The sequence below is a fragment of the Fukomys damarensis genome, unplaced genomic scaffold (genome assembly GCF_012274545.1).
Source record: "Fukomys damarensis isolate Sample0158 unplaced genomic scaffold, DMR_v1.0_HiC HiC_scaffold_28, whole genome shotgun sequence".
Lineage (NCBI taxonomy): Eukaryota > Metazoa > Chordata > Mammalia > Rodentia > Bathyergidae > Fukomys > Fukomys damarensis.
Window position 1 is genome coordinate 37,391,352 of NW_022900940.1, and position 14,858 is coordinate 37,406,209.

A 14,858-nucleotide genomic window follows, 5' to 3' on the forward strand; every position below is an offset into this window, starting at 1 on the left:
ATGTTACATCATTGCCTTTTCTCTTTTACTTTCCTTTTTAGTTTTATTTTAGGATTCCCTATTTTTAATGTTCATACAGAGATTTCTTTAACTGAAATACCGAATAGTTTCTTTGGTGTGAAAAACTATAATAGTACACAGGATCCTAATGAGATAATTAATAATGTGAAATAGGAAGTAAAGGGCTAAAGGTGTAGGGAAAGTGGGAAGGGTGGGGGAAAGGTAATAAGGGAGAGGAAAAAAAATATGAGAAACTGAAAAAATGGAAATAAAGTGTTTGTAAATGGGGAAGGGAGGAGGGGGTGAAGGGAGGGCAGGGACAAGGGGAAAAAATGAGAACCAAGACCTATTATGTAAAGGTACAGAATCCCAATGATGAATGTAACTGTATTGTATACCTAGATTGTACCAATAAACTCAATAAAAAGAAAAAAAAGAGAGTAGGAAATAGTTACCAAGAGAGACAGCTCTTGAGGGGACAAGAGGGGATTTGAATGGGTTGCTATGGATCCTACTTCACAGGGAAGTTTTATAGAGCGAAATCACAAGATTGGTACAAAGTCACAAAGTGGATACAGCGTGTTACAAAAATATGATTAATCGATAGGATTACAAGTATAGTCACTTAGGTGATATTGATCCAATGGGGAAGTGGGTCATGTAACAAGTATACATGGAAAGAGCAAAGAACTTTTTTAGGAAGGGATGGCTCTAGGGGTCTTGGTCACCCACCAAGGTGTCTGATGTCTATCAAGACTTTATTGGACCAGGGGTTACTATTTACCTTATTCCCTGGGAGGTATATAAGCCTGGTCATTTCATCTTTATAGATGTGTCTTCAGCCACAGTTGTAATGTGTTTTCATCTTTTGTAGTAATACTTGAGGGTCTATCCTTGCCTGACTGCCTATAATATTTCTACTTAAGTTAGCAGTCTATAATAAAACTATTAATTGTTTTTTATTTTTCATTGTTTTGAATTGCTTCTCCTATAAAAATAAGATAACTTTTAAGAATTGTTTTAAAAAGTATGTCTTTTTCCTCTAGTTTTAGTTTTTGACATTTTAGTATTGTGCCTACATATTCTTTTTTGTAACATTTTAAAAAATTGAACTGCAACTTACATATAGAAAAGCAATCAAAGCCCAAATGTCAATTTGATGAGTTATTATGATGAACAAACTCATGTAATTATCATCCATACCAAAAAAATAAAAATTGCTAGTGTTCCAGAAGTCTTCCTTGTGCTTTTTCCTAATCTCTACTAGTCTTTGCCATCTCCCCAGTGATCACTACTCTACTAACTTCCAATAGTATATTTTTATTTTCATTCATTCTATTCGGGATTTATAGGGCTTCTTGAATCTATTACTTGATGCCAACTATTTTGCAAGGTGTCATAATTTTTTCTGCTTTATTCTCTCTGTTTTCCTAGTTACACATAGCTTAGGTTTTCATCCATTCACTATGTGTTTTCCCTCTGTGTTTTCTATCCCTTTGCCTCTCAAAGCTTTAGGTCTTCTATTTCAATAATTCTTCAAGTGTATCTAATCTGCTACTAAATCCATTCATTTAATTCTAAATTTAAATTATTATAAGAAATATATATATGTTCATTTTTCCTCCTTACACAAAGGCAATGTGTTATAGATGACTTTTTATACTTTTTTTCTATTAATAATATATGGTGGAAATCACTTGGTAGGGAACTCTTTTATTCAACATTGTTGAGCTATAGTATATATATCATGCAATTCACCATTGCTAAGAATCAAGTTAGATATTTTAGTACATTTCCAAAGTTGTACAGCCATCACCAAAATCTCATTTTAGAGCATTTCCACCACCTCAAAAATGTTCCTTGTGAGCATTTACCCAGCACTCTCAGCCCACGTAAACCAACGACTTGCTTTCATCCTCCATCATTTTCCAATTCTAGAAGTTTTATAAACAAGATTTACTATATAGTCCAAAATATGGTCTATCTTTGTAACTTTTCCATATATCCTTGAAAAGTATGTGTATTTTTCTCTTTCTGAGTGGAGTGTTCTATGAATGTTAAGTAGTTCATGCTGGCTTGTAAGTTTTCTGTATCCTTATTAATTTTCTGTCACCTTTTAATCATTTATTGAGGTGGATGTTGGAAATTCTTACTAAATATATTTCCTTGTAGCTCTATCAATTTATTTTGTATTGTAATGCTATGTTATTAGATATATAAATATTTAGGGTTGTTATGTCTTCATAAATTGGCTGTTAGGAGGATCATTTTGACTCTTGCTACAGAATATTTATGGATCAGACCTGTTACTCTTGGAATCCCAGGTGACTGCACAAGAGAATGACTGAGAAGAAAGAGCAAAGGCCAAATGAAGTTACTTAGGCCTCCAGGTTTAGGGAATGACCAAACTGCTAAGCACCATTCAGATGGTCTGGATCAGGACATTGTAATAGCTGATTATAATGTCCCTAAAAATCTTGAAAACACCTTTGTCACTGTTATCTTTGTGCCTTCAGACTTGAAGTTTTAGGCAAACGCACCTTAAATGATTAACATATTTATGTGCAGAGTTGAGTAAGACTCTGATACAAAGTGAATTTGGTGCTTTTTATAGCAAAAGCAACCTCTAAGACCCTTCTACCAATCCCCACGTCATCCCTAAATTCTTCTGGTGTTCAACAAATGCTCCATTCTGGTTGGCATGAATTCATATTTCCCAGTACTCTGCAGTCTCTGAGAGCTGTTCAGTTTATTCCTTCCCATTATTTGCCTGGCCTCTTGGAGTTTTGCCCTACTCATGTTTGCCTTCGTATTCATCAATGAAATCTAAAGAGAATTCTATGAAGATTTCTGGGACTTCTTTTTCATTTGTCTCATCTACCCCTCAAGTAGTCTACCCACAAATTCCCACCACCTCAGCCCTTGTTAATTCTAATCTCTGTCTTATCAACTCAACAATACTGCTAAACTTTGATTTTTGACCACCTCTCTGCTCTGAAGCCTAGTAAGGGCCACTGGGCAGATGCTGAGGCAATTATAGGAGTTAACCTACTGGGTTTTCTTCTCTCAGATACCACAGTTCCACCCTGGCTACTTACAATTTCTGAAAACAATTTTTTCATTGTGTCCAATTTTCTGGTTGTTTACAGCAGGAGGTTAAGTACAGTCCCCATTACTTCATTAAAGTTATGAAAAATTTGACATCATTCAATTTTAAAATCAACAATTTATAACAGCCCTTACTTTGTGAATGCAGGGCTAAAAAGGAGATTGAATACCAGGAACTCATGTTTCTTTTAACCGGAGGAGTAAGTCTTAAGAGTGCTGAGAAAAATCCTGATCCAACCTGGCTACAAGATAAAAGCTGGGAGGAAATTTGTCGAGCAAGTGAATTTCCTGCCTTCAGAGGATTCAGGTAATTGTTTATATATGACAATGTAGCACTAAATGATAAGTTAATAAATAATTATGTGTATGTTTTCATGGTTTTTTCTAGTTTATTGGTTGGTAGACACACTGTTCAAAATTTTATATAGCCAGGGATTTAGCTCAGTGGTTCTGTCACCTAACTCGCAGTATTTTGTATAAAGAGCTTACAGATTGCATCTTCTTTATTACAAAAAGTCAAAGTCAATTTTCTTTTACCCTGGGGCCTTGAACCTAACATTCAAGTCACTATGATGTTACAGTTGAATGGGCCAATAATAAATTCTTGTGTACAGCAAGGAAAGATTGCCGAAGTACTACATAGCTACATTTATTGAAGAATGTGGGAAAAGTAGTAGCAGCAACACAAAAAAAGAGGAAAGAGGGCTTTCAGAATTTAAGGCCAGACCTCTCTGGCTTTAGGTGCCTCCCACTGATTCTCCCTCAGTTCCAGTGCTCTGCCACCTAGGGCATGGGATCTCTTAGACTTTTGTTATTTATTTTTGTACTTCTCAGGATAATGGAAGCAGAAATAACAGTTGGGTGCTGTTTAGGGTTAAATGAGGGGAAAATTAACTCACTCAGATCCTTTGTTTCTAACTATGCTAATAATAGAAACACTAATAATAGTTTGAGGACATCCTGGACTACCCAGTGAGTTCAAGGCCAGCCAAAATTACATAGCAAGATCCTGTCTTTAAAACAAGAGTATTAGTGAGCTGCTACAGCTTTCACTGTAGCTTTCTAGCCTCCTTGAACCATATCTGGTCAGCTATAGATACAACTGGAAACTGATAGCTTAGGTCAGTGAATGGAGCTCCTCTCCCTATCTAGCCTTTATTGCTATGATATTATTCTGGTACATCTTTTAATTATACTTTTTCTGCTTAGTGTGTAAGACCAAGTTAAATTGACAATTATGTTAATCAAAATTAACCTCTTGCTATATATCAAAGTCAGTTAAGTCTCCTCAGGCATTACTTTTGAAACCATATGCAGAGCCTCTCAGCTCCTCTGTCAGTGTCAGCTGCCAGGATGGGTCACAGTCTTGCTTGACCATATAGCTCCCTGTGAAAGCATGGGAGACCGTTCCTTGTTTGGTGACCCTACTTTTTAGCACTCCTGTTCTCTGAAGTCCGACAGTTCCTCTGCTTGAAAGGTTTGGTGATTCATCAAAGTTGTAGGTTTTTTAGGAAAGGTCCCCTCATGTCGTGGGTCCTTGTTGACCTTGGAGGACCAGGTCTAAAATATTGGCTGTCCTCTTAGCCCATTTATCTTTCTAGTTTAAACTCATTGAGCACCTTACTGGGTTTGTTTTCCTCTTCTTTTATTACTTCATATAGTTCAACTGTTTGTCTTTTGAGTTCCTCCTTTTAGATGCCCCATGGATCAGCTTTTGAAGTTGAGAGTTAATGGAGGCATTTGTGGCCTTGTTTTCTCATGTTTCTATTGGGTGTGTGGGTGGGTGGGTGTGTGTGGGTGTGTGTGCTCACACTGAGGGTTGAAGGTTGATATATTGGAAAGACTGTTGCTAGGAGATCTCTTTAGTGAGTCTCTGCTTTGATACACTCTGGGAATGGTTAACTATAGGCTCTAGCCAGTGTCCCAAGATCTGAGAGCCATGTCTGTTAATCTGTGGAAAGAAGGGTGCAGTATTATTGGCCCAGCACCCAGTTCTCTGGAAATGAAACATAATATTGTTGATAACACAGAGACAAATTAGATATTGACATACAGTAAATATCTGCTAAGTGCAACAGCCATTAACAGTGGAAAAGAATTTAACAGTAATAGCACAGAATCAACTAAATATCTAAAGATAAATAAAGCTTAATAATAATACTAGTAAATATGGGAGGAGTGAAGAAGGGGAAAATGAAAAAAGTAAACATTTTAAAATAAAGGAAAAAAGATAAAAATGGAGGGAAAAGAAAAATATTAACAAGTAAAATAAAGTTAATAGAATGAAAGTAACAAACAAAAAAGAGAACAAATTAAAGAAAAAACCCTCCAACTCCCTCCCCAACAAAAATGAAGAAAAAGAGAAATGAGTCCCCAGATACTCCTCCATATTTTTGAATGAGTGGTTCTTTCCACCATCTGCACTGTTGAAATCTACCACGTATCAGGGAGGGATACTGAATCACTACTTAGACCTATATTATTTTGTTTCCACACTCACGTTTTTGTGTGGATGATGAATCCTGACCCATCTTTCCTTCTGGGCCTGGTTGGTCAATGGTGTGCACCCTAGGGCTCTATTTACTCCAGCTGCCCTCAGTTTCTGTGTCCCTCTGTGCACTCCAAGTCGTAGCTTTCTCCACTTAGCTTTGTGGCCTATGGGTTTATGAGGTACCTCCATGTTCCAGAGGCCCCTCTGTCAGTATACCACAGACTTTTCCAATCCTTGAAGCCAAATTATGTCTCTGACTATGTTGGCAAATAGGATGAGAAACGCACCAGTGAGTTCTGTGTTAGATGTAGGTAGTGGGGTTGTTAGGGAAGGAGAAGTCAAGCAGTCTGCTGGAATTAATGCCAGCACCTTCAGACCTAGCCACTTCCAAAAGCCACACACGACTAGTCTAGCTGTCTACCACAAAGGGTAAGACCCCTACATTGTTCCCAGACTGCATTTTCACTTCTCAGAGTAACTATGTCTACCTGTACCCTCTCTGTGACTATCACTTCTGCTATCTCCAACCCAGTCAATGGGTTCTAAACCTTGAGGTATATTTGTTCTGTAGTTGTTCTATAACTCAGTCTTATATAATTAACCCTTTCACAAAACAGCTCCTAGTTAAACACTTTCAAATATGGCAGACACTGCACTGGATTTCTTCTCCAGCCCTAGCCTGCCATGTGGAAGGAAATAATTTTGGAGTAAACCTTCATGCTCTGTTTGCAATAACTATAGGCTTTTCTGAAGACTAGTGCTGCTGGCCTTGTCTGTTAATTGCTTCCTAGAGCTGCCAACCCTCTCCAGGCTTACCTTAAGTTAGCAGAGACAGATCCCTCTCCCTGAGAGCTGGAGTTAACTTTCCACACTGCTCATTCTTTGTGTTGTGCTTCTCTGTATTTTCTGTCAGATCCCTCATAATTCCCAAAGATCTACTTCTGTTTCTTCATCAGGTTATTGTTTTCCAAGTCTTGATTCTGGATCACAGAGAGGCTATATTTGATTGCCTGTCTTTACTCCAGCCTAGTGACTTTTAAATGGTCCTATAGCTATCTTGTTTCTTCTTCTTTCTCAATAATCTCTTAAAATAACTCTGAATAAAAACAGTAATTATTAAGGTTTTTTTCCATCAGGAAACATTTTTGTGAAAATATATATGAATGGCGGGAAATCTATGACAGTAAAGAGCCACACAATGCAAAATTTCCAGCACCAATGGATAAGACGCTAAATGAACTACAGAAAATAATAATTCTTCGGTGTTTACGACCAGATAAGGTAAAAGACAAAATGTATTTTATTTGGGATCCCTATAATTTGCCATATATGAACTATCAGTCTTCATGCGCTATGTGACATTTCATTGATGGGCTTTATATACAACAAAGGTCCTATAAGATTATTAAAGAGCTGAAAAGTTCCTATTTACCTCGTGGCGTTACACCCATCATAAAGTCATAGTGTAGTAGATTATTGATGTCTCTATGTTAGTACTGACATAAATAAACCTACTAAACTACCAGTCATATAAAAGTAGAGCATGTACAATTATGTATGTTATATAACACTTGATAATGATAAATGACTATGTACTATTTTATTTATAATGCTACATTTTTATCATTATTTCATAATATACTCCTTATTTAAAAATATTAACTGTAAAACTGCCTCGGCACATCCTCCAGGAGGTATTCCAGAAAGCATCATTATCATAAGAAATAATAGCTTCATGAATGTTGTCAATCCTAAAGCCCTTCAAGTGGGACAAGATGAGGTAGAAGTCAGAAATATTGATAACCCTAATCCTGTGTAAACCTAGGCTAATGTATATTTATATCTTAGTTTCTAACAAAAAGCAAATACATTAACTTTTTTAAAAATAGAAAAAAGCTTATAGCATTAGGCTATAAAGGAAATATTTTTATTCAACTGTACAATGTGTGGTTTTAAGCTACATGATATAAAAATGTAAAAGAAATTAAATTATAAAGAAAAATTACAGTATGTTACATGTATAAAAGATTATACCATTTAGGTTTCCTCAGATATACTCTATGATGTACACACAATAAGAAACCAACTAATTCATTTCTCAGAATGAATCCCGGTTGTTCAATAATTCATAACTGTATTATTATTATTTGGCTCTTTGATTCCTATTTCACATATCCTATTTAGGATACATTGGCTTCCCCTGAATCTGTGATTTTTTGAGAATATTTTTAAATTAAAAACATTTTTTTGTATTAGAGATTGAACTCAGGACTTTATACTTGTGAGGCAGGCATGGTGCCACTGAGCTAAATTCCTGGCTCTCAATTTAAGGGTATTTTTGAACGTTATTTTTTCAAATATTTGTTAACCATCCCACCTACAACTCCAATTGTGTATATTATGCTATATGGATACCTTGTTAATTATATTTTAATCTTTTGTATCTCTGTGCATCCGTTTGGATAGTTCCCATTGCTGTCTTTGTGTTTTGTTGTAATATCTAATCTGTTGTTAGTCCCATCCAATTTATTTCAGTAATTTTATATTTAATTTTTAGAAATTTTATTTGATGCTTTTTATCTTCATGCAGCTGACATTTTCCTTTAAATATTTGAATACAGTTATGACTGTTTTTAAAAGTTGATTGCTAATACCATCATTTCTAGATCCATTTCTATTGAGTGATTTTACACTTAGTTATATATTATATTTTCCTGTTTGTTGGCATACCTAGTAATATTTTAATTGGACATTGTGAATGGTACATTGTTGGTGAATTCTGTTATCTTCCTATAAAGATTTTGTCCTGCTAGTTCGGGAGTTATTATGCAACACCTGTGGGCCAAATCCAGCCCATGATTTCTTTTGTCTAGCCCATGAGATAAAGAAATGTTTTTTACATTTTAGCTGGGTTGTTTTTTTTTTCTCTCATTGAGTTTATTGGTACATTTTAGGTATACAGTACAGTTACATTCATCATTGGGATCTTGTACCTTTACATGACAGGTCTTGGTTCTCGTTTTTGCCCCTTGTCCCTGCCCTCCCTTCACTCCCTCCTCCCCTCCCCATTTACAAACACTTTATTTCCATTTTCTCATGTTTTTTTCTTTTCTCTTATTACCTTTCCCCTAACCTTCCCACTTTCCCTACACCTATAGCCCTTTTCTTCCTATTTTACATTGTCAATTATCTCATTTTATCTTATGTACTATTATAGTTTTTCACACTAGAGAAACTATTCAGTATTTACACATGTGTGACTTATTTCACTTAGGAGTATATACTCAATATGTATCCATTTTCCTATGCATGAATCTAATTTCTCATTCTTTATGGCTGAGTAATATTCCATTTTATAGAAAAACCACATCTTCTTTATCCAGTTTCCAACTGATGGGCAAATGGGCTGTTTCCAAGTTTTAGCTATTACAAACTGTGCCACTATAAACATAGGTGTGCATATATCACTGTGATATGATTCTTTTAATTCTTTTGGAAAGATACCCAGCAGAGTGATGGCTGGCTGAGTCATATGGAACCTCTAGCTGGGTTGTTTTAAAAGGAAGAAGGTAAAAAGAATGTGTAGCAGAAACTGTATGTGTCCCACAAAACCTAAAATATTTACTATCTTGTCCTCTATAGAAAAAGCTTGCCAAGTCCTATGGCTATGTAGTTAAATTACCTAAGTTCAAACTGTTCCTTTTAAAGATAGTTAAGGTCTATTAAAAATGGTCTAAAATGGCTTTTTCTTTCTTTCTTTTTTTTTTTTTTTTTTTTTTTGTACCAGGGATTGAACTCAGGTCCTTGCACTTGCAAGACAGGCTGTGGCACTACTGAGCTAAAACCCTGGCCCTATAATGGCTTTTTCAATGGATAGGTTAGCCCAACTATTAAAGTGTTGCCCTTCTGGGATCTTCACTGAATGCCTCAAGTGATCATCAAGGACTCTCTGCAGTGGTTATTCTTGACCTTATGTGGAGGTCTAGTAGTTCCCTAGGTCTTCAACTCTCAGCTTCCTAGTGATTCTTTCCTTTGCCTGCATGTATACAGTATTTAGCAAAGATTCAAAAGTTTTGTTATGCATATTTCTGAGCTCTTTTCCTGATAACTCTCTCCTAATTGGAACTGTACAACTTCTAGTAGCCTTGACCTCCTTGAACACTTTTTCCTGTCTTCCCAACTCAGCAACACTGTGCTGTTCTGCTTTCAGTCACTCTTCCCTGTTTCCTAATCTGGAACATACCTCTGAGAATAAAACTGAGGAAATGATAAGATTTATTTTATTTCCTTTTTTATCAGGATCATAGTCCTGTACTACCTATTGTTCAATGTCTGAAAATGGTTGTTTCACTAATTTTGCCCATTTAAAAAATTGTTTATTGCAGGAAGATACATTTGGTCCCTTTAACTCTATCGTACGTAGAAGCAGAAGATGGTGGGAAAATCTTGTATATTTCACAATTCTATTAGTAAAATGTGCACAAAAATATTTCCATGGGTATGATAAGTAGGATGATTATCACTTTTCACACATCAAAAAAGGTGATTATTATATTAGAAAAGAAAAAAATATGGTTCTAGTGATCTAATTCAGATCTCTATGCCTGAGCTATATCCTAGTCCTTTTCATTTTTTATTTTGAGATATGGTCTTCCTAAATTGCTCTACTGGGGTGAAACTCAAAATCCTCCTGCCTTAGCCTCCCAAATAGCTGGGTTTACAGGACAGACTTAGCTGAAAAACAACAAATATTGAATAGTAAGAATGACTCTATTCAAGACTGCTGCAATAAGAAGGTATCAAAACTAATGTAGTAGGAGAGAGAGATCAAATTCAACTCCAAATACAGCCAAGATATTTGGGGATTTATCTCCAAGGATAAAGGTTAGGGGAAAGTACTGAGACATCAAGGATAGGGAACTGACCTAACAGGATTCCTGTTCAAAGCAGATTAGGATGATCAGATATTATCTAGAAGGAGAGAGGAGAATGAGGAATTTGAATAAGAAGGTACTGAAAACAATTTAATAAAACCAGGCATAGTGGTATGTGCCTGTAATCAAAGTGACTGAAATCCTTCTTCCTTTTCCCCTTCTTTTCCCTTCTTTCCTCTTTCCTTTCTTCCTCCCCTCATTCCCTCCCTCCCTCTCTTCCTTCTTATCCTCTCCACATTTTATGTTTCTAGTAACATTTCACAAACATTATCTAATGGTTCATTCTGTAACTGGGTAGATTCAAATCAAGGCCTACCTAATTATTTGACTCCTGAGTATTTCTGATTACTCTAATTCCTGAAGACCTTTATACATTGTCGAAACTTACTACATTCACTGGGGATTTAGCTCAGTGGTTTCGCCGCCTGCCTTGCAAGCGCAAGGACCCGAGTTTGATCTCCAGTACCAAAAAATAAAAAAATAAATTTACTACATTCTTCCCTACTTCTTTCGTGTGTGTGTGTGTGTGTGTGTGTGTGTGTGTGTCTGGTTTCCTCTCCTTAGATATGAGTATCTTGAAGTCCAAAATAATGTTTTATTGTTTTGTCACCAGTAAACTCCTGTGTTCATAGTGCACTGAGAAATGAATAGCTTTGCATTTGGTAAATGCCTATTTATACTCCACAGAATGTCTTCCTAGTAGTCAGTGGAGTTGTTTCAGTTTGACATGTTGGGTTATCCCTTTGTCTGGCATGCTTTGGAATCTATGCTTACACACTATAACACTTACCTCACAGGAATATATAATAATGGACTATTTGTTAGGGTCTCCCACTAGACTATGGACTTTTTGAGGTCCTGACCTATATTTTAATTGGCTGTTATTAGAAGTCAGTAATTATCTGCAAATTGAGTTGAATTACACTAAAATTGAATTAAAGCCAATATTACTTAGGGTTCTCCAGAGAAATAAAATCCATATAGGGGTGTGGGCTGATTGAGTTTAAAGAATTGGCTCATATGATTGTGGAGGCTGACCAGTCTACAGAGTAGGCTGACAGACTAGAGACCCAGGGAATCCTTGATTCTGCTTCTGAAATCCAAATGCAGCCAGCCTTCTGGCAGAAGTCCTTTATTCTAGGCTGGGAGTGTAGGTCAGTGGTAGAATGCATGCTTACCGTGTGTGAGGCACTGGGTGCAATCCTTAGGGACTTCACCCCACCAAGTACCCTTTCTCAAGAGGATTTTGTCCTTTTCCTCTTTCATAAGACCTTCAGCTGATTATATGAGGCCAACCCACAATACAGAGAATATTGGCTTTACTGAAATTCAATGGATTTAAATTGTTAGTCTCATCTAAAAAACAAACCTTCCCTGCAACATATAGACTATTATTTGACCAAATATCTGGGTATCGTGGATTCACAAGCTCTGTGTGTCAGCTTTCCACTGCTGTGATAAAATATTTCAATAAACAACTTAAGTGGGGGAAATGTTTATTTTGGCTCGTGGTTTCAGAGGTTTTAGTCCATGATCACTTGGCCTCATTACTGTAGGTCTATGGCAGAACATTATGTCTCCTTTTATACTTTATTTTTATTTATTTTGGGGGGGTACGGGGGATGAACTCAGGTCCTTGTGCTTGTGAGGCAGGCGCTGGAACCACCGAGCTAAATCCCCGGCCCTATGGCAGAACGTTATGGTAGGGAGGATGTGGCAGAGCAAATCTACTCACTTTATGACAGCCCAGACACAAAGGGTGGGGTGTGGAGGTCTGGGACAAAGTATACCCTTCAAAGGCACACACCCAGTGCCTAGTTCTTCCAGGTAGGACTTAGCTCCTAAAAATCCCACCACCTCCCAGTACCCCGTTAAACTAATTCATTAATGAGTTATCCATTGATGAGGACAGAGCCCTCATGATTCATTCAGTTCCCAGGGGCCCTGTCTCTAAACACTGCTGCACTGGGGACCAAGCTTTCAACACATGAGTTTTGGGGGGATATTTCATATCCAAACCGTAATACAGGCCATCTTTGCCTCATGTATATAGTAATCTAATAAGTAAAAACTTGTGTCTAAGTGTAGTTATAATTTAAATTTTTCTTAATATGAATATAAGGGTATAAACTAAGATAAAAAGAGACCTTAAATATGGTAACTTCAATAAAATAACTTCAATAAAAGTTAATTTTTCTCCTGACAGCCTAGAGGCACATGATTCAGGGCTGGTGGGGCCACTTAGTTCTTGAGATCACTCAGAAATTCAGGTTCTTCTCATGCTAGAAAAACTCCTTAGAGTGTGATCCCATCAGCAAGATTGGAGCTCACTCATGAACACTGCATCTGTGAAAGAAGGAAAGTGCTGAAAGCAAACAGTTTCCTTATAAAATATGATCTGGAAGTTCCATATATAATTTCAAGTGTATTCCTCTTGCCAAAATTTAGTCACGTGTTCTTCATATTAGTTGGAAGAAATGGAAAAACCATGGTGTTCTATTACCAAAAGGAATCCAAGATGAAAGACAGTCTGTAGTCTCTGCTATACTGAATGAGTTTGAGTCTTGTCATATGTTTAAGACCCATTGGTATCTCATTTTCTGTAAGCAATTCATCTCCTCTGCCCATTTTTTGTTTGGATCCTGTCCTAACAACTTATAAACTTTTATATAAAAGACAACTTTCACATACAAAGGAAATTATCTGGGCATGGTGGCACACACCTGTAGTCCCAGCCCTTGGGAGGCAGAGACAAGAGGACTGCCATGAGTTTAAGGCCAGCCTGAACTATATAGCAAGACCCTGTCTCAAAAAAAAAAGTAAAAAGGAAATTAGTGCTTTGGTGCAATATGCTACATGCTTTTCTTGTCTGCCAAATTAAAATTTTATTATTTCTTGTTTTTCAATAATGACCAAAGCTGTTGTGTGACATAAAAATTACTCCAAAGACCATATTCTCTTTCTACATCAGATAACTCCAGCTATAACAAATTACGTAACTGACAAATTAGGGAAAAAGTTCGTGGAGCCTCCACCATTTGATGTGGCAAAGAGTTATTTGGATTCCAACTGCACCATTCCCTTAATTTTTGTGCTGTCTCCGGGAGCAGATCCTATGGCCGGTAAGTACATATACTGTAAACTTTAAAACATTACAAATAAAACATTTTGTTTAATGGCCATTTGTTATATAACTGTGAATCAGTAAGTAAATCTGGTATTTGTAGGGAAAGATACCTAGAATGTTTTATGATAAAACACAGAAATTATAAGTTATCTTTAGTAAGAAATGGGGGACCATTTTTTATGCCCCTTATAGGCCTGCTGAAATTTGCAAATGATAAATCTATGACTGGAAATAAGTTTCAAGCTATTTCACTGGGACAGGGACAAGGACCAATTGCAACAAAAATGATTAAAGCAGCAGTAGAAGAAGGAACTTGGGTTTGCCTACAGAACTGTCACCTTGCTGTCTCCTGGATGCCCATGTTGGAAAAAATATGTGAAGATTTTTCCCCCGAAACCTGTAATTCATCCTTTAGGCTTTGGCTCACAAGTTATCCATCTCCAAAAGTATGTTTATTTTTTATATACTCCAATGCATTCATTTAGCTGTCTGTTACAATGTGTGTCTTGAATTTTAGATCCTTTACCTTAGATATATTTAAAATATTTCTGGAGTCTTCTATACTCATTTTAGCATCTACTAAAATATTTTAGGATCCATAACTGCTATCTTGTGTAATAATTTCTATTTATTGTGTCTTAGTTCCCAGTGACAATTCTACAGAATGGAGTAAAAATGACTAATGAACCTCCCACAGGTCTGAGGCTAAATCTTCTTCAGTCATATCTCACTGATCCAGTTTCTGATGTTCAGTTTTTTAAGGGATGCCCAGGAAAAGAACAGGTAATATTAATCTTCTGGAATTCTTTTTTTTTTTCCTATTGAGTTTATTGGTACAATCTAGGTATACAATACAGTTACATTCATCATTGGGATTCTGTACCTTTACATAATAGGTCTTGATTCTCATTTTTTCCCCTTGTCCCTGCCCTCCCTTCACCCTCTCCTCCCCTCCCCCTTTACAAATACTTTATTTCCTTTTTTTCAATTTCTCATATTTTTTTCCTCTCCCTTATTACCTTTCCTCCACCCTTCCCACTTTCCCTACACCTTTAGCCCTTTACTTCCTATTTCAATTATTAATTATCTCATTAGGATCCTGTGTACTATTATAGTTTTTCACACCAGAGAAACTATTCGGTATTTCAGTTAAAGAAATCTCTGTATGAACATTAAAAATAGGGAATGCTAAAATAAA

General features: G+C 36.4%; 1 protein-coding gene across 1 annotated transcript in view; it reads left to right on the top strand.

The window, feature by feature from the left end:
* Dnah12 (dynein axonemal heavy chain 12) overlaps positions 1-14,858 on the top strand; it is a 245,694-nt gene that overhangs the window by 174,158 nt on the left and 56,678 nt on the right. The window contains exons 62-66 of the mRNA XM_010612737.3: positions 3,257-3,415; positions 6,736-6,880; positions 13,505-13,655; positions 13,853-14,106; positions 14,303-14,443. Of these exons, the coding sequence (XP_010611039.1) occupies positions 3,257-3,415; positions 6,736-6,880; positions 13,505-13,655; positions 13,853-14,106; positions 14,303-14,443 (850 nt within the window). The remainder of the gene's footprint in view (positions 1-3,256; positions 3,416-6,735; positions 6,881-13,504; positions 13,656-13,852; positions 14,107-14,302; positions 14,444-14,858) is intronic.